Source organism: Centruroides sculpturatus, unplaced genomic scaffold (genome assembly GCF_000671375.1).
Source record: "Centruroides sculpturatus isolate CEXI.00-Female unplaced genomic scaffold, Cexi_2.0 scaffold13, whole genome shotgun sequence".
Lineage (NCBI taxonomy): Eukaryota > Metazoa > Arthropoda > Arachnida > Scorpiones > Buthidae > Centruroides > Centruroides sculpturatus.
In genome coordinates this window covers 1,009,063-1,030,334 of record NW_019384405.1, presented here as the reverse complement: position 1 = coordinate 1,030,334, position 21,272 = coordinate 1,009,063, and the positions used below count along the sequence as shown (strand labels likewise).

Sequence of the window (21,272 nt, the reverse complement as noted above, 5' to 3'; positions counted from 1 at the left end):
GCTAGATGATAGCATTTAAAAGTTTACATCGAAAGTACTGCAGCGCGTATGCACTGTACACAAAACATCGCTCTTTTCTTTTTAAATCGGCTCGAAGGTTGCCATGTATGATGATTCAAATGATACACGGCTCAAAAGAAGGTATTCGATTCTCAACGTCTGGCTTAATATTTAGAGAAAAAGCCCAAGAGCCCAGAAGGGGCGTCAAAAACGTTTGCTGACATAACACAACCACTCCAGTTACAAGGTTAGAAGTAAGAGTTATTTTTATAAAGATATTTATCTAAATAAATAGTCTGAGAAGAGTGGGTTTGCATATTTTTTTTAATGAATGTATGCTGAATGAATACAATCTTCAATACAAGATGTGGCCTAATGAAATGCCTTTAAAAAAGTGATGCAATTCTCCAATTAAAAATATTCTCTTGCATCTGAACTAGAAATTTGGAAAAGTATCCAAATTTCTAGATCAGATGCAGAAGAATATTTTTAATTGGAGATTGAGTTATGATGTTGTTGCACACGTGTGTGCACAAGCACAATAAATGGATGGAATAGAACATAACACTTACGTAACAAAAGTGAAGTCATTGTGCGTGTGCATGCCATTGCACATGTGCGTTAAAATGCCAGATGATGAAAGGACATGTAATCATTAAAAATATATCATGAGACATTTTTATGCTAAAGCAACTATAAACAGCGATCATTCTCAGTAACAAAAAAGCAATTTACATTATATTTTAATAAAACCATTTTATTATAGCTATTATGAAGTTATTATAAAGAATGAGGTTATGTATACAGTTAAAAGATTGGCAGAATAGTTCCTTTTTGTTTTGTTTAAACCATATGCCCCTTTCATTTGTGATATGGTTAGTGTAAATGCTTTAAGGAATAATCATTGTAACTTTGAATAGACTTATGTCAAAGTGCATACATCTGAATTTATATTTATATACATTATCAAAGATATTCTTATATTTGACATCTTAACAGATGTCAAATATATGAATTACACACACACACACACATTTCTTTTTGCATGTGTGCATATACTTATTTATTTATAAAACTATATGCATACACAGCAAATATAAATAATTCTAATAACTAAAATTATTAATAAAGTTAAATATACCCAAAATGAGAATCGAAATAATCACGTTCCAAGCGGGATCGGCTAGTCGAGGCCGACCAAAGGTGCACCGGATCTCTCGTTACGGTAAAAAATATTAAACCACACGACATTACGACAAACGCAGTCATCCCTACCATGAGAACAAGAATATAATGCGTAGCACAATATTTTCCTACACTATTAAAGATTTCTTGAAGTTTTTTCTCCACTCTATTTCCATATTTTTCTAAGCATGAGAGATTTTCTCCAATAGATTGAAAACTCTCTCTTTGATAAGGCCCTAAACAAAAAATAAAAATAAAAAATATATATTTTTAAAACTTAATTGAAAAATTTTTTAAAAGATAAACAAATTTTAGGTTAATTAATTTTTAGTAAATACAATTTTTTATTAAATAAAATCTTAAAAATGTTTTATTAGTCATTATGTTCAATAATTATCCAAATCCAGTGTATTTAATACTTTGCCGAATATTGCATTATCTAAGATTTTCATTATCCGAGGTGCTCAAAAGTCTATACTACGATCAGAACTCTGCTGTAATTAGATATTTTAAAATAACTTATTTACATATTAGTTAATATTTCAACTTTACTCATGTTAAGTAATATTGGTTACCTAATTATTCTCTTCCAAATATTACAATTTATTCACAAGTTCCCATTTTCTATTACTCAATAATTCTTTCAAATATCAAAAGTTATATACTTGTACTTTTATAATTTATGGTCTTTTATGTAGAATATCTGCCATCTCTCAATTTGTATATTGCAGAAATTATATAAAATAGTTCTTTACAATTTTATAAGGATTGTTTTTGGGCTACAATTTTAAAAAATTGTATATCTATAAATTCCCACTGTTGTCCATCCATCCTTCCTTTAATCTTCAGAATGAAGTTAGTTAAATAAAAGTCATGATCGGATATGGAAAGCTTACAGTTATATATTACAGGAACTTCCAGTTTGCACCGGAATTCATGTTATTTCAATCCAAAAATTTTCCCCTGAAAGGAGTTAGATAGATGACTGACATGACACTTATTAGCAAGAAAAATATGATGTACAGGAGCAAGACACTACTAATTTGAGGTGGAGAGCATATGTTTTAAATGAATTTTTATTAAGAATTGCATTGTGACAATGTCACAATAAATAATTCTAAATGTAATGCAACTAGAAGATTTAACTATTAAAAACAGTTATCCATTAATCCAAAAAATAGAATTTAAATTGAATAAAACATATACTATATTTTTGTTTACTGTACAAGTCAAAGCTTAAGTCTCATAGTCAAGCATAAGATTAAACAGCTAGAAAATTTCAGGCCATATTGTTGATGGTGTGTTCAAAACTTCTTGTCCTATCAATCATTGAACTTCTTTAAAACCACACATAATTTGATAAAATCCGGATTTATCACACAGGAAAGTATCTAAAAGAATGTGGCAAACTCAAATATGTGGAATTGGTCATTTTGTAGAATGCATTTCAGATATAAACTCCTCTTCAGCTGTTCACAACTCTTAAAAAGAACTAGCCCTGAGAAAATTCAAAAGAAAGAAAAAACTTTTTTATTTATTACTCTTTTAATAATAAATATTAAAGAGTGATGTATGCTGAATACTTTAGAAGAATTTTAAAAGCTTTTTTTTAAAGAGTTGTCAGCAGCTGAGGAGGGGTTTACATCTTTACATCTGAAATGCATTGTACAAAATGACAATTTCACATGCTTGATTTTTGACACACACTTTTAGATACTTTCCTGCATAACAGGTCTTGATTTTATAAAATTGTGCAATTTAAGAAGTACAGATATCCCCTATATCAATGACAATGATGTAAGGCAATGTAACGTAAGAGCAATCTAAAAGTGGGGTGGTTCCCGGGAAGACTTTCTATAGAAAGCTGGTCCCCATTTAGGTGTTGATATATTAAAACAAAAAAACTAAAAAGGTGGCCAGCCAGTTGATCAGATGTGAACCCAAGACCAATCACTAGTGTTCAATGATTTTATCCACTTGGTCACTTGTGGGCTCCTGGCTATATTATTGTTTACAGTTGACAATGTAATTCAGAATTTAATTTGCAACGTGCATGTTTTTATCATGTTGGAATAAAATTATGACTGAAATTCAGAATTCTGAAAATCATGACCTGCAAGCACTGGACACATTCAGGATGGCACTAATTGAACAGCATACTTACAGATAAAGAATCTAAAGAGTAAAACACTGAAGTAAGTCTAAAGTAAATATCTGTAAACAAAGATTAGGATGTATGATTAGACAGTAACTAGCAAAATGCCTGTCTAGTATGATTGCACATTGCAGATTTTTTAAACTTTACTGAAATTTGCTTCTTATGATTGCTTCTTATGATAAATACTTTAAATGAATCTAACTTCAGTAAAATTTAAAAAATCATACAAAGTATAAATATAAAATTAAAATGGAAATATTAGTTTATATTGTAAATACTTTTAACCATAGAACCAAGTTTATTTTACAATGTGTCGTAAGTACAGTGGTACCTCAGTATACGTCTGCTTTAGAATACGTCCAATTCGGAATACGTCCTGTTTGGACGAAGCAAATTTTGCTCGGTATACTACTTTTGTTCGGTATACGACATAATTCAATTATACGCACCGTCAACGAACAAGTACCATTATCGGTGTACTAGACCAGACTAGACATTCGCGGTGCAACGGTTTATAACTTTGTTAAATTTCTTCTGATTTTAATTCGTAAGTAAAATTTTATTATTTTTATTAATCACGAATTGCAAAAAGGCAAATGAAAAGCCACAGAAAACTAAAAAAATGACTAGAATTACAATGGAACTGATAAAAGAGATTGTTGAGAAATACGAAGGTGGCACGTGTGTTCGAGATTTTAACTGTTGTTTACCGTATTCCGAGAACGACGATATGGACAATCGCAAAAAATAAAGACATTATTAAATGTGCTAACATTGCGAAAGGGGTTAAATTAATTTATAAACAGAGATCGAAGACATTAGATCATGTCGAGAAATTGCTTTTGTTTTGGATAATTGAAAAACAATGTGCTGGAGACAGCGTATCGGAAGCAATTATTTGCAAGAAAGCTAAAAAGATACACGCTGATCTCACGAAAAATCAAGCAGGAACTAGCCAGGAAAGCAAGGTGTTTAAAGCCAGCCATTTTTTTACACGAGAACGGATTAATCATTTTTACATTACTTCTTATGGGAAAGGTTGGTTTGGTATACGTCCAATTCGGTATAAGTCCAAACATCGGGAACGGATTAAGGTCGTATACCGAGGTTCCACTGTATTTTTATTCCAGTTTCAAATGGACATTTTGAAGCACTTGAACTTGTTTTGTATAATATTTAAACTCAATTATAACAAAAATACTTTAATGATTATTATTTTTGAATGGTTAATTATTAGCTGAAGAAAGCATTAATATAGTAAATTGTCTTTATTATATTTGAATATATCATATCAAGACTTGTAAAAAAAGAATTAAAATTACTTACTTTCAGACTTCCTCTTCCAAATATAAATGATATATACAGTAATGATCGTTATAGTTAATATTGAAAAAACAAATATCATAATGACAGCAATTCCTGGCAAATCCCAAACAGTCCATTCAGTTTCAGGTGGTGGTAATGGTGGAGGTATACAAGGACAATCAGCACAAGAACAAGGAGCAGTTCCTGGCTTAACAGGCTCAGAACAAGGTATAATTTTTGAATTTAAGAGATGATTTGTTTCCGAACTGTCATTTCTCACATCAAAATCTATTATGACTGGAGACTGTGCATTATTTCCCAATGAATTAAGTAATCGAGATGGATCACAATCTTTTTCTCCCCATTTTCCACATAAAAGAACAAGTGCACTTAAACCTGGAACAAATTGTACACTCTTACAGGAATTGTAAATACCTTCAGCATATATTTCAGATGTATTACATACTAATTCTGACACAGTAATATTTCCCTCAGCATTGTGTGAAGTATTTGTAACCTGTAATCAAAATAATAAAGGTTATAAATTTGTATTAAAAATATCTATTATTATTATCATGTTGGATTTTGTGAGTTATACTCAGTTGACACCAGTTGCTGTTTTGGTCACTATGCCAGAGCAGGGTCAAGGCATAGTGACCAAAACAAAACAAATATTAAATAAGTATGTCAGTGTGTGTGTCTGTATTCAGGAATTTCCTAACAATATGACATGTATTCAATATAGTGGCCTTCTGTAGTGTGATGTATGTATTTCTACTCAAATGTAATGTGCCCAGGCTTTTGTGTAGTGTGTGTGGTATGACACCTGTACCGGAGAGAACGAAAGGTACAATAAGCACCCTATCCATCCTCCACAGATGCCTTTTTTCCTGGGCGAGTTCTGTGTACTTTCTGACTTTTTCAGTGCATGTGTTTTGTACATTGTGAGTGTTTGGAATGGATATGTCTATAATATATGTGATTTTATTGTGTTTGTCAATGAGTGTGATGTCTGGTCTGATGTGGTAAATTGTTTTATCTGTGATTATAGCTCTGTCATAGTACATTTTGTGAGTATTGTTTTCCAATATTGTCTGTAGAATGTATTTGTATTATGGTTCATGGATGTCTAATAATTTGTGTTTGTTTGCAAGCTCTTAGTGTATTATATTTGCTACTTGATTATGTCTATGTAAATAATCTGTCTGAGCCAAGAGCTTGCAACCAGATGTGTTGTATATTCTGTATACTACTCGTATTGTATACTACTCGGGCTTTGCGATGTTGTTTGTATTTATATATAATAATAATAATAGTAATTATTATTTAAATTTCTTAATTATAACGTTTATTTNGAAAGCTAAAAAGATACACGCTGATCTCACGAAAAATCAAGCAGGAACTAGCCAGGAAAGCAAGGTGTTTAAAGCCAGCCATTTTTTTACACGAGAACGGATTAATCATTTTTACATTACTTCTTATGGGAAAGGTTGGTTTGGTATACGTCCAATTCGGTATAAGTCCAAACATCGGGAACGGATTAAGGTCGTATACCGAGGTTCCACTGTAATCTTATTCCAGTTTCAAATGGACATTTTGAAGCACTTGAACTTGTTTTGTATAATATTTAAACTCAATTATAACAAAAATACTTTAATGATTATTATTTTTGAATGGTTAATTATTAGCTGAAGAAAGCATTAATATAGTAAATTGTCTTTATTATATTTGAATATATCATATCAAGACTTGTAAAAAAAGAATTAAAATTACTTACTTTCAGACTTCCTCTTCCAAATATAAATGATATATACAGTAATGATCGTTATAGTTAATATTGAAAAAACAAATATCATAATGACAGCAATTCCTGGCAAATCCCAAACAGTCCATTCAGTTTCAGGTGGTGGTAATGGTGGAGGTATACAAGGACAATCAGCACAAGAACAAGGAGCAGTTCCTGGCTTAACAGGCTCAGAACAAGGTATAATTTTTGAATTTAAGAGATGATTTGTTTCCGAACTGTCATTTCTCACATCAAAATCTATTATGACTGGAGACTGTGCATTATTTCCCAATGAATTAAGTAATCGAGATGGATCACAATCTTTTTCTCCCCATTTTCCACATAAAAGAACAAGTGCACTTAAACCTGGAACAAATTGTACACTCTTACAGGAATTGTAAATACCTTCAGCATATATTTCAGATGTATTACATACTAATTCTGACACAGTAATATTTCCCTCAGCATTGTGTGAAGTATTTGTAACCTGTAATCAAAATAATAAAGGTTATAAATTTGTATTAAAAATATCTATTATTATTATCATGTTGGATTTTGTGAGTTATACTCAGTTGACACCAGTTGCTGTTTTGGTCACTATGCCAGAGCAGGGTCAAGGCATAGTGACCAAAACAAAACAAATATTAAATAAGTATGTCAGTGTGTGTGTCTGTATTCAGGAATTTCCTAACAATATGACATGTAATCAATATAGTGGCCGTCTGTAATGTAATGTATGTGTATTCAAATGTAATGTGCCCAGGCTTTTGTGTAGTGTTGTAAAGTACTATATTATTTTTCCGACTTTCCAACGATTATCGACACTACTGTGTGCCGGAAATAGCCGTTCCCTAACGGGTACTTTACGCGGATTCGCGTTAGTGTGCCAGGCCTGGACTTTAAGCGTGCACCGAATTAAATAATGACAAAGTTTGTCAATAACAAAATCAAATATTTAATTAAACTTCTANTTTTAGTTATTTTAAATTTTTCGTATAGTTTTTCTACAAAAGCATGTTTTTTACATCTAATGATATTACTACTTTTATAGTGTTCAAAATGACTTGCAACAACTTGGGATCACTGGAGTCATGCAAACAGCCAAAGACAGATTTAATATAGCTATCACAGACTATCACCTTTTAGCAAATCTTCTGGACCAAGATACCAGAGTGCAAAGCTCACAGACAGTATGAAAGATGCTGCACTTACTCTATGCCATGCTTACTATCCAGATGCTATGACTTCAGTTTTAAAATACTTGGCAAAAACTAGCCCATTTCTGCAACACATGTTTGCAGAGTCTGTGTTAACTAATATCACTCATCTTACATGGTGGCAGTCACTACGTGACAGAATTGATAAACCTGTTTTAAAATTAGTTACACAGCTGCACACAGCAGTGGCTTCTTCAGCAGGAATTGAGAGAATTTTCTCTACCTATGGACTTGTTCATTCAAAACTTAGAAATTGATTTGGACAGGAAAAGGCAGTAAAGCTTGTTAAAGTTTTCAAGCACTAAAACAAACACTACCAAGCATTGTACTATACATTTCTGAAAATAAGAAATTCTTCAAGCTGCAGAAGCTACTGCTGTCAATCCTGTTTTGGTGTTTGTACATGCAAATCTTAAAAATGCCATTGCATAAAGAAACATTTAAAAATGCTATATTTTATATTAAATAAAACATTCCGTACATTCTTGAGTCTTGTTTTGTTTTTTTCTTTTTCTATTTTACTAGATCAATTACTATTTCCAAAAAAACCATGTTTTAAATCTGATGACTATGTTTTAAAACATGTTCTAATAAATGTTTTTTAAAACATTTTTTTAAAATCATGCCAACCCTGGTTAAAAGCATTCTGTTATACAGGGCAAAGGCATGGAGAATGACTGGGAAAAAACAAGAAAAAAGTAACAATGGTTGAAATGGATGCATTGTGCAGAATCTCAAAAAGAGAAAGAATAACTAATGAGAGAATCAAAGACCTAATGGGATTGAAGAAGACGTTTTGGAAGAAATAAAGAGGAAATAATTTATTTGGTTTGGACATGTGAAAAGAATGAGTGACAAGACTCCTGAAAATGTCAATGGAATACAATCCACAAAAAAGGAGAAAGAGAAGAAGACCCAGACAAACTTGGTACGATAAATCACCAAACAATCGCCTAAATATTGGCGATCATTTGGTGACTTATTGTATACTACTCGGGCTTTGCGATGTTGTTTGTATTTATATATAATAATAATTACTATTATTATTATTATATATAAATACAAACAACATCGCAAAGCCCGAGTAGTATACAATAAGTCACCAAATGATCGCCAATATTTAGGCGATTGTTTGGTGACTTATTATATATAAATTTAATGTTTATATAAAACATTAAAACTTTTAAAGTATTTTAATGATAAAAATTTAAAAATCAATTATTGATTCTTTTTACAATAACTGCATCAAGTAAGATTTATTTCTTTAAAAATAATCTAAATATGATATAATAAATGTAGAATAGAATTAACTGATAGAGTGAAGGATTGATGATCATTGTCAGTATTTAAAAATTATTATTAGTCTATAAGAAATCTGCAAATTTCATTATTAAATGCTGAAAGAATATTTTTGACTAATTGATCCTGTGATAAAACAGCTTTTCAATATTTAAGAAATGAGAAAAATCTTTGGGATTAACATTTTCAGGGACTTAAGTCTCATTTTCAGGTTTTCTTCAGAATAGAGCACTTTCCAAACAAAAGTGTAACTCTAGTCACTCTGTAATAAATTGCAGAGTTAAACTAAAGTAATTCACACTGCACAACTAGCAGATAAACTATATAATCCATAATTAATTTCAAACTGACTTTTTTCCAGTTAACCTGTGGATTATCCATACACAAACACACAATCAAGTTAAATTAATTGGATTATCTTTAGCTATAATATATATTAAAACTTAGCAAATTCTTATTATAATCCAAAGATAAATTCAAGCAATAAAAGTAACCAGATTATTAGAATTCAGACTTTGCTTAATATGTATCTATTATATATATAAACATTGATATTGCACGATATGTTGAAGTTGATATCAAAGTTTGCATATCTTTTATAAAAAAGTAAAAAAAACCCATGATATACCTGTAAAAAGTCACTTTGCTTTGCAGAACAGATCACTTCACAAAACATGTCAGCTAAATTTGCAAAACAAGAGGGACATCTTTTTACAACAGCACCTAGCATAGGTAACTGGGCATTCAAATTCATTACTTGTTTATCATCACAGCATAAATAGCCATTATCTGAAATATTTAAAAATAAAATTATGATTCCACTAAATTTACTCAGCAAATAGTAAAGTACATCACGACACCTTAAGTTGCTGAGAAATTTATTAAAAACGTTAGTTACATTCTTAATAAATTTCTCAGCAACTTAAGGTGTTGTGATGTGTATAAAATCATGAATCAGAATTTTATACATTGTTTGTTAACACTTCAAATATTATACTACTAAATAATCAACATATTAGATATTGAAACAATAATAAAATGTAATAAAATTGTTAAGGTTAGCTTTTCTTGCATGAGCACCAAGTGCTCTTCAGATTACCTCCAATTTCCTTCCTTCCATATCTTTTGCATTTTTTAGGATTTTTTAATCTGGTACAATTCCTGATGTTTGACAGATAAGTGTTCTGACTCCTATCTAAGTGTGGGAGAGAGATTATCTGAATAATTACAGAGTACTCTGGATGACACCTTATATCTTGAAATTGTTCTGTAGTATATTGTGTAGGAGATTACTCTTTTGGTTAAATAATAAAAAAATTTTATATGAGAATCAAGTGGGTTTTCATCCTGGATATAGTACTGTAAATAACCTTTTTGTCTTTATACTGTTATACAGAAAAATCTTAAAGAAAACATAGAAAGGTATATGCCTTTTTCATGGACTTAAATATTAAAATTCTTGCTTATGAAGACAATATTGTAATTTATCAGACTTTTGTAATTGGTTTACAGAGAATGATTGATATATTGGCTAACTATTTAATTGAAAATGATTGAATCTGAAGATTATTGCTTTCTGTACAGGTAAAAAGACAAGATGAAATAAATAGTTGTTTAAATGGATTTCTTATGTATGTTATTACAAATAGTTATAGACATCTGGAAGTCATCTCCAATAATCGATCTTTTCATAAGCAATATTTAAACAAGAAAACACAAGCTAGGATTTTTCTGAATAAAATTATTCAATTGAGAAAAGCAGTACATTTTCTAATTTATACAATTATTTAAGTCTATTAAAATCTGTAGTATTGCCCTCTTTGTTATATGCCTCATTAATTATGGGTTTTCAATTAACTAATAAGGACAAAATAAAAGCTAAATTTATAAAAAAGTTATAAGAATTATCTTGATGTCTCCTAATTCTTTTGTCCGTTTGAAGATTGACTGGCCCCTTAAAATTACTAATTGTTAGATGATCAAATAAATTGGTTTATAAGAATTTAGGTTGAATAAACTGCAACTATGTGTTTAAAATTTATGTTTAATAATAAGTTGAACTGTCCTTGTATTCAATTTTTTTGATAATTTTTTGCAGCTTATTTATTCAGATATTGAGAAGAGTCAGTACTGTAGTTGGTACAATTTAATTTTTTGATACATCCTTATAAAATCAAGGGATTTTATTTAATGTGTTAATTTTGTCAAACACAAGCTAGATGAAATGAAATTCCATTAAATGAAATCCCTTGTTTATATAAGGATGTATCAAAAAAAATTCTATCTGTGGGCATTCTGTAACGTTAATGTATTTAAGAGATTATGTTAATCTTTTGCATCTAGATAACATGACTTCCAATATAAATTAAATGCCATTGGATATCTGAGTTAGGAGCATTTGTCCGTTGAATAAATATTGGAAACACATTTGGTTTTCCTTTTTAGGTAAGTTTCATATCATAAACATATAAAACTTACCTAAAAAATTAACACCGAAAACATTTACTTTAGACAGATGCTCCCTGTGCAAAGTAAAATAATATTAATATTATTATACTATATATTCTTTTATGATTATTTTGTATTTTATCAGTTTGCAGGTTTTGCTTTGTTGGGAAATTATTTATATTCTAGATATTTTGCATATTTTAACTTTATTGTTTGAATTCCTTATAATGCCTCAAGTTAAAATATGTAAAATATCTAGAATATAAATAATTTTCCAACAAAGCAAAATATTAAATATTTTAGAGTTTTAAATAAAAAAAAATATACTTAATACGTAACTTTATTAATAACAGCTACAAAAAATATACAATTATTAACAAAACTTACTTTGGTTAAAATAGGGACAAAGTTTAGATAAAATCTGAAGACTTTCTTCTTTATTCTGTAGTAACTTTGGAGGTCCGTCATATTTACAAACAGCAGATTTGTTTGTTTTAACATCAATACCACAGGATCCATACCAAACACATTGATCTCCCTAAATATTTAATATATATTTAATATACTTTCTATTATAGAAAAAATGTAAATCAATTCTTTTATTTTCAATTACAAATAGTTTAACTTTAATCATCATATTATTCGTATTATTTATTCAATGCCTTCCTTTCTCTTACATTCTCTTAAATTAACCGATTATATTTACTAAAATAAAATCTAAAGCAATTTGAGAAGAAACTTAAAATTGGTATATACAAATCACATTAAGAAACACCGATTATGGTTAAAATAGAGAATTCTGAGGATGAATTTAAGGCTGCATCTGATGAGCTGAAATAGCTTAAAGAGCATTTAATATGAGAAAATAAAAAAGCTTCTTGATATAAGAATAGTTTTTATATTAATAAAAAAAAACCCTGACTTTTTAAATATAGACAAAATTAAAATTAATTAAGTTAATCATCTGAAAATGACTAGCACTATTAGAAATGGTGGCTATAAAACTGGCAAGAGTTCTTGCATGTTTTCCTTGATGCTCAATTTCAGGATCAATTTTCTGCCTAATCTCCTAATTGTAATGGTGACAAGTTACAAATCAGAAACTGATCATATTATAAATTATTTTATTATGATCTCATCAGAAATATTAATGATTGAATCGAAAGAATCAACTATATCCTCTCTATACTACAGGTTATAATGCCAGATACCAGTCCTCAATTTTATCACAGTTGTACATTATCAATTAAGCAACCTGTCAGTAAATTTTATTCTATTTTTCGACAATATTCCTTTTGATATTTGAAGTGTTAAAAAATAAATTCAAGAAATTAAACTTAAAGATTTGGATTTAAAAATATCTAACAGTTTAGAGAATAATAATAATATTTAATGTTAGATATTAGCAAAAAAATTAATACAGTATATCGCATGATTATCAAGTAGAAAGTGAATATATTTCAATTAATATGATTTATTTTAATCTACAGAAACTAAAAAAAGTCTATGAGGTGTTTAAATGACAAAAAAAACTCATAGAAAAAATAGTTTTCATGCAGCAGGCATAATATAAGTGGGGCTACATCTGGCTTTCCATAAATCAAAGCTATGTTCCATATTCAATGTTAATCTTCTTTAGTTTCTGTAGATTTGTTGATTTGATTTTTGAAACCGTGTCTTGTTTTATAATTGTGGCATAGTAAACACTAGTATTGTGTTTTATTCCAAAGACACTTAATCTTCCTGTTTATGAAATTTATTTGTTTGTCATTAATTTAATTCACTAGAAAGATAAAACCTATTGCATTCCCCCACTGATGTCGCCAATACAAACAAGTTCATATCATTAAATCATCCACGTATCTAAAGACACAACACAAGCTACCCTCTTGATTTTCTTTTTTTAAATTAGCAAATCTCTAAATTCATCAGAATTTCAGCAAATTTTCCATTAACTAGTGAATATATTCCTCTGTTTTGTAGGATTTTATTATTATAAACAAAATATAAAATTCTTCTATTTGCATATTTATCATATCTGAAAAATCAGATTAACAAGTCATATAATCATAGTTAAATTATTCAAAAGCAGATGAGAAAAATGATCTGATAGTATAGTTCTGTCTTTTTATATGCTTTAAATGTGGGGACTGAGGGGGAGAAATTTAAAGAACTCAATGAACGATAATAGGCAATATATATCGTCATTGTCTCCCTTGCCATTTGGACTGCCGAGCGGTAACAATCAATGACATGTGGAAGCAGTTGAGTCAGAGCTAGATGCTTCATTTACAAACAACACAATCGTTTATTAAACACGAAAGAAGCTTACAAGATTTCCGCGATCTTGGAAGTTCTGCGGCGGCTGCGGCCTCTGGGTCTTCCTCTCCTTTCCAAGATAGTCCCATTTTGAAGAAATGTCTCTTGTTTGCAAATGAACCATTCCATCACGTCTCAACGACTCCGGGACAATGCGGTCGACTTCTGTTGATGGAATGATGTCGATCCGAGGTCAGGAGATGGAGACGAAGATAGGTGCGAGACACACACACAATAACAGATCTGTCACTTGGAACTTTCGGGAGAAGAAGCCGCCGCGTCCTTGAATTTCCGGGGTTTTATCCGTTTTCTCTCAGATTCCCTTTTCCGATTGGTCTCTCATTGTCACCTGATGACAATTCGAAACCTTTCAAGGGCACGGGAGAGGTCAAAATCGAAGTTTAATCAATCTCCAACCGGAAATGGTCAACGGACTTACATTCTTCTATTGTTTAAAAGTTAGCGTCATGTTTTCATAAAATAAAAATCTATTTCTAACTACTATATATTTTTTCTCTAAAACAATTATTTCAACGCGAATTTTAGTGAGGGTTCGGACCTGTCCAGAGCCTCACATAAATAGTAATATTTCAAAAGAAAATTAAACAATTTCTTAATAATACAATATTAAAAATGCATGCTATACAGACGTATTATGTAAATTGAATCATTTGATAAGTATATTTTATCAATGTTATCATAAATATATTTTAAATATTTTATATTCATCATTATATAAATATTTTATGAGTGTTACCACATTTTGGACAGTGATCTTTTTCTTAAACATTTGATTTTCAAAAACATCTAATGCAGTGTATCATTAATTTGCTCTGTATTAATTACTAGTGGATCTTAAAATCAATCGTGTACATACCAAGATATTATACGGAGAAAGGTTAAACACGTGATTGAGATCTTACATGATCAACCTTTTAGACATTTTGGAATTTTTGATAACATACTCAATACATTTCACATTTATCAGTATATTGGTGAGACCAATATAGCTTTATACATAAACCAATATTAATATTTTTTTTGTACTGAATACAAAATTAAGAATTAAAATTTTATAAAGAGCCAAAGAAAATTACTTACCAAAGATAAATTAATGATTACAATTATTATAAAACAGCTAAGTTTATTCAGCTTGAAATACTGCAGATCTTTCATTTTCTTGTATTAATACCTTTAAGAAAAAAATATATAATTGGGTTTTCAAAATTTAATATAATAATTAAGACATACAGCAAAACAATTTGAAACAATTTTTGAAAAATTCAGTCTAGACCACCTAGAACAGGGGTGGCCAACAAGTCGATTGTGAAGCCAATTTTGGTCGATCGCTTGCGATGTCTTGAATTACACTTGTAACCAAACGCAACATGTGAACGTAATGTGCAAATGCAACTGTAGTGATATTGGACCTCCGCATCCTCCCTCAGATGTGGTTTTGTTGGTCAATGTGCAATCCATTTGCGTACAGTTGTAAAAGGGGAATAAGAAATGTAGACAAAGGGTCGTAAAACCGAGAAAAACAAAAGGCAGGAAGAGGGACAGAGAGGGTAGGTTGGGACACAGTAGAGAGAGGAAGTGTGAAGTTAATGATCCCCAAAAGTGACAACGTTGAGTTTCAATTTTTCTTCTGTTTAAAATGTAAGTACCTTTTCTTTATGTTTTAATTAAATTGTGGCTCTTCTTACCTATCTAAACATAGTATGTTTTTCACACCTCCCCCTCGCCACCGAGACTATGTATGACAACAAGTTGATTGCAACACATTTTTAAGATAAAAAGTAGATCTTATGTACACAAAAGTTGGCTACCACTGACCTAGAATACGAAGTCTAGAAAAAACATCCGCTTACAGTACTATTTATGTAATACAAATTTGTATTTTGTATAATAATTTAATTTAATGTATATTTTAAACAGATTCTGTATAATTTTGTTTCCATTGCCGATATGTCAACAAGTTATCTGAAACAGAGAATAACACACTAACCCCTACAGAATTTTCTTCCTCTCTCAATAGGTCAATCTATCCCAATAAATATTCGATGTTTCATGGAGTTTTTCAGTCAGAATCATGAGATTAACATATCAAAACTTGTTTCTTAAATCTACTTAAAACTATACTGTCCCTGTTTTATTAGAGTATATTTTGTATTTCCTTATTATGTTAAAATTTTAATTTCAACATGCTTCAGAGCTAACAATAAAAATATCTTCTGCATGTAGATCGTCATTATGATAAGTCAAAAAATGAAATTTGACAGAAATTGTTATCTGTAGCATACATTTGTCATCATATTTGCATCTATAAATCTACAGAAACAGCAGATGCACATCTGTTGATTCTGCTAGTTGTAGTGGTAAAAATACACCTGCAAAATCAATACAACATTGTGTCCTACCTCACCTAATAAAGAGATAAATACTCCCGCAATGAAAGAATATTTCTTTCATTGAGAATTATTCATATTTGGAATCTTAAGGTTAAAAATAAATAAATTTAATTATTTTTTTCAATTCCTCAAACATGTAGCTATCTGCTTTCTCAGAGAAGGAAAGCAGATAACTATACATGCCATTAGATTTTTTTTAGCATAAAACAATGCTTATTTTTACTAAGAATTACATTTACAAAAAAAAACTGTACCTAATAAATAGCAGTAAATGATAACTTGATAATTTTAGCTTTAGCGTCATCATTACGACAATGATAAAGCTGAAATTATGTTTCAAAAGCCATTCCAAAACTAAAAATCAATATTCTTTAATCAAAACTTAGATGATGAATAGTAAATTAAATGTTTAATTTCTTTAATTAGCATATAACTTGTATAATAATAAAAATACTTTTTTGACTAAGTTAGTTATTATTAGGTTTCTAATATAGAAAGAAACCCCGGTCTATTTTGTTTAAATGAATACTACTTAAAGTTGGGTGTAAAGTCAATCTATTTCAAAGTCAAACCAAATAAATCATTAATCATTTTAGATTTTCTTACAGATCTCGGGGGTGTTTCTACATTGACATATTACCATTTAATATGATAAAAAGATTAAATAGATTTAAGGATTTTCAAAGAATCAAACAGCAGAACCAAAAAACTTTAAAGAAAAACAACACTAAACCATAAATTATGCAGTAAAATGTTTACTGCATAATTTGTGATCCTTTTTTTTTATTGACCTTCATCAGGAAATACATACATTATATAATTTAACAAGAAAGAACAAAGCCACACTAAAAAACCAGTTTTACAACACTCCATTTTTGGAATAAGATAAGGATTAAAAGCCTCAAAAGAAGCAATTCAAAAAACTTATCCGGAGCCAGAAAAATCAAATGTCACTCGTCGTCGACTTAAAATCATTAACTAAAACTTTAAATAAATCAAGTAATTGAATGCCCTGGAATATTTTCTAATATGTTATTATTTTAAATATATTAAACCTTAGAAAATAAGACAGTTCACTTTATGTTTTTCTAACAGCTGATAAATGGGGGACGCAATACAAGAGCTATTTTTCAACTGGTACGTGTCGGTACCCCGTACCAGCAGACAGCATCGAAAAGTACCCATAGTATGTAGTAAGAACAGTTGTTCAGAAAAACAATTCTATACGCTCTCCCATCAATGAATATCAGCAGCAAATTTTGTTTTAGAACCCTTTATATATTCTCAATAAGTGCAAAATGTAGTATATTAAGATTTCAATACAATCAATACGAAATAAACGAAATATCGGGCGATGTTTACCGCACTAAAAAGGTAGGTCACAACCTACTACTACTCATGACCTTGCCACATTCGGTTAACACGCGAAGAATTTACGACACAAAATACGTCATAATTATTTACTCATATGACGTGATGTCTTAAGTAATTACTATAAATATACTAAATTTTTGTTGAAATGAGAAAAATGACGAAACATTGTGGAAATTAGCGCATGAAAAATACCGGAAGAAATGGCGTAACTAAAATTTCGCTCTGGGGTGATCTGGGAGTATGATCTAAAAAGTACAGTCAGACGGAAGAAAAATTAAGTGTCCCTTATCTACCCTCCAGACAGATGTTCTAGAATGCTGTATGCATATCTAGAACATCCAAGGATCCTCGGCGCACCCAGAGGGAAGCCGAGGATCCATGGCACCCTCAAAGAAAAAGGAAAACAAGCATTTGAATTCGCATTAAAAATATTTTTATCCATTCAACTCGGTTCCCCTCGAAATTAAATCCCGATTTTGCCACTGATCTAGAAGGAAAATTATAGAACAAACTCGACGAACTTCTTTCGTAACAATCCAGAGTTACGTTGTATAAGAAAACGATTGATACAAGAGGATTCAGTTGTTTTTTTAATATTATAATAAGAAATGAGATAATTAATCGATATTGATTTTAGATTTGTTGTTTGTGCTTTTTTCAGTTTAAATTTTATTCCTAAAGCCTCTGGGGATCCAAAAACACCCAAACCACCCCCCATAAGTATGACACAGATCGGAAGCAAATAAACGATAAAAGATACTTTTATCATAATTTGTTTTTTAACGAAGCGAATTTAATTAATATTCTATATAAACACATTCAAATTTAAAGCTTGGGCATGTTACTATTACTTTTTTTTTTAAATTAAATACAATCGGCTCGGTTTTCCTAACCCACGCTTTAAAATCTTCGCATTTACGATCGGTATAAATGTTCTACTATGACAATACAATTTCATTTTTTGCCATATTAGTGTGAGAGTTAAAACTGACGACACCAAAAGATATGCCAAATCAGATTTCGATTTACGATGATTCAGATCATTTCCGTTTCGAGGGTCTGCCATGTTTACTTTTGCACCCACGTGAACATTCATATTTCCGGTCTAAAAAAAAAATTATATATATATATCAATTGTATTATCATTTTTGAGATCATCGCGTGATTCACTTGAAAAACTGGATGAGTGAAAAAGCAAAACGCTTTCCCGGTTAATTTTCTTCGGTCGTTCTTCGATATCAAACTGAATTACTCTTTAATAAACTTATCATCATTGCCTTCAAATGATTTATTTATGAGACCGGAGCAAGTGGCTAGAGTATTTTGGTACCGGGAGAAAACTTAAATATGGCGCCTTCTGAATAAGCCTTTCATTAGTTTGTTAGAAATTATAAACACTATTAATATAATGCATATTAAATTAGCGAGTTATATCTTCGTGGGTCCCAAGTAAATTTGAATTAGAGGGCCTAGTGTAGTGTTGACTTCATTCATTTTTCTTCGGGGGAACGATTTTCTCACAAAAGATTGATCTGGGGTTCCCTCCTGGTGGGGCAATTGCTCTTTTTTTCCCCCACAGAATAACGCGTCACTGTACCAGTACACGTGATATAATTGTTCATACCTCTCATGTGGCAATTTTCTATGTATTTACTAGTTCGGCCACGTATCAATTTTGAAATTTTGGTGCCCCAACATCTCGTTGCCCTGGCCACATGCCCGCTCTACTCCTGCCTTTAAATGCCCCTCTATAAAAGGTAGCGATGTTAAGTTTCTGATCCAACTACTGTATTTTTATAGATAAATTAAATCTTTAACTTAAGTTTCACCTCATATCTGTATCAGCATTACTTACTAATTTTCAGTTTGATTGACAGATTTACTGAATCATACAGGTATGATTTGCTTCAAAATAAGTTAGTATCCTTCTCAGCAAGTGACTACACTTTTTAGAATCACCATGATTTTTTACAAATCATGAAGCAATGCTTATTAAAAATACAAGGCGTATTTATTAATGAGTGGATTACTCGTGGTACCCCGATTCATTAACAAGATCAATTAAAACGTAATTCGTACAAAAAAAAAATGGCCGATGGCAAATTAGGCTGGCGACTGTTGTTAAGTGTTTTTTTTCTTTTTACAGGAGCCAAAGGATCAAAACCGGGCACAAAATATTATGTCCTAATTTTTTTTACATGCTTTTTTATGAAATTAAAAAGCATACATTCGTGTAGCTTACGTAAAACTCGACATATACACTGTCCTTGAGCCTTCTGCGTGAACTAATTAACTGTTATAATTCTCAACTAGTTGAATGAATAATATTTTAAATTGCATTTTACTTTAATTCCAATCATTTTTTTTTATTACGAAATATATAATATAAAAAATATAGTGATTAGAAATAAATCGAGAAAAATAAAAAGATCACCAAGGAATTTCTGCATAAGAACTTGCAAGTCGACGACCAGGAAAAAAGTGCAAAGTCAGTGACTTCTTTAATTAATAATTTCAGATAATTCTCAATAAGAAAAATATTTAAAAAAACTTAAATTGCTTCACCAAATTACTGCGTGACATCCAAAAATATGATTTATAGTATTAGCAGAATACAAAAGAATTATCGCAAAATAATGACACAGTACATACTGTATTTAATAGGAAGGAAAATGTTTAATAATATTTTTTAAAAGTAAGGAAACTAAAAAGAACTTTAGTTTCTACAGTCTAATCTGATAAATTGAATATGTTCTTGAAAAATTTCTAATGTAAAATCAGTTTTACAGTTTCTAGTACTTCAAATCTTAATTACACAAACACTGAGGTAGCCATTTTTTTTTTAATTTATATTATTATAAAATGGCAAAAAAGTTTAATTTTGAGGATAGGGATGGGTTTTATAAAAAATTTGTAAGTGCTAATAGAGAGGTTGCGGCCGAAGTTTTCATCTGTCAAACGTCAACGTCGAACGTCGAGCGCCGCTATCCTGTAAGCAGCGCTCGACGTTCGACGTTCACGTTTGACAGATGAAAACTTCGGCCGCAAACCTCGCTAATAACGCGTAAAATCATCATTACGTCCGACCCTACTGAAGATAATGAGGGTCGTGTGTATCTCCCCACCCTCTCGACCCTTAATTAACCATCAAAATTTAATAGCATCAATTCCCCTAATAAACAAACAAACTTCCCTGCCATAATTTCAGAAATTTTTCGGCCAAAAAAGAAAAAAAAAAACAAAGTAAAAGCACAAGAATTAAGCTTTGAAGCGGGTAAAAAAAAAAAACCCGAATTTTCTTGCATTTCTCGAAGTTTTTTATTCAAGATCTCCGAGTATAAAAACGCAAAAAATCTTCAAGGGTCATTTTTTTTTCACTGATCGCCATACTTTCCCTCTGTTATATATAAAAGACGGGGAAGTAAAAATAATGTCTTTCCAGCAGTCATAATAGAAAAATTTATATTAGTCATAAAGTGGAGGGAGGGCCCTTTTAATTAATTGCTGTTAAAATAGATATGTCGTCAATTTGGAGTTATTTAACAATTAATAAATACAAACTGTGATTATTCACCACCCCAACATTAACACATGCACACACACACATACATTTAATATATGTAAAGTGAGATAACATCTGGTTATTCAGCAACACTTTGCAAAATAAAAAGTTTAAATAAAATTTCATATTATAAATTAATATTAAATGGCAAAAGCTTGGATTTGAGAGTAGAGATGAGTTTCAGAAAAAAATTGCAAATGCTAGTAAC

At 30.4% G+C, this 21,272-nt stretch overlaps 1 protein-coding gene across 4 annotated transcripts in view; it reads right to left on the bottom strand.

Annotated features, from left to right (window-relative positions):
* Nucleotides 1-21,272, bottom strand: part of LOC111618823 (Niemann-Pick C1 protein-like) — a 74,477-nt gene that overhangs the window by 41,629 nt on the left and 11,576 nt on the right. For 3 of the 4 annotated variants that reach the window (XM_023360407.1, XM_023360408.1, XM_023360406.1), the window contains exons 2-6: nucleotides 14,819-14,909; nucleotides 11,786-11,936; nucleotides 9,579-9,739; nucleotides 6,426-6,921; nucleotides 1,142-1,421 (exon numbers count right to left, since the gene is read on the bottom strand). In XM_023360407.1, coding sequence (XP_023216175.1) covers nucleotides 1,142-1,421; nucleotides 6,426-6,921; nucleotides 9,579-9,739; nucleotides 11,786-11,936; nucleotides 14,819-14,893 — 1,163 coding nt within the window. In that variant the 5' untranslated portion in view covers nucleotides 14,894-14,909. Of the gene's footprint in view, nucleotides 1-1,141; nucleotides 1,422-4,669; nucleotides 5,192-6,425; nucleotides 6,922-9,578; nucleotides 9,740-11,785; nucleotides 11,937-14,818; nucleotides 14,910-21,272 lie in introns of those variants that run through there. The other variant, XM_023360409.1, reaches the window with a different exon arrangement.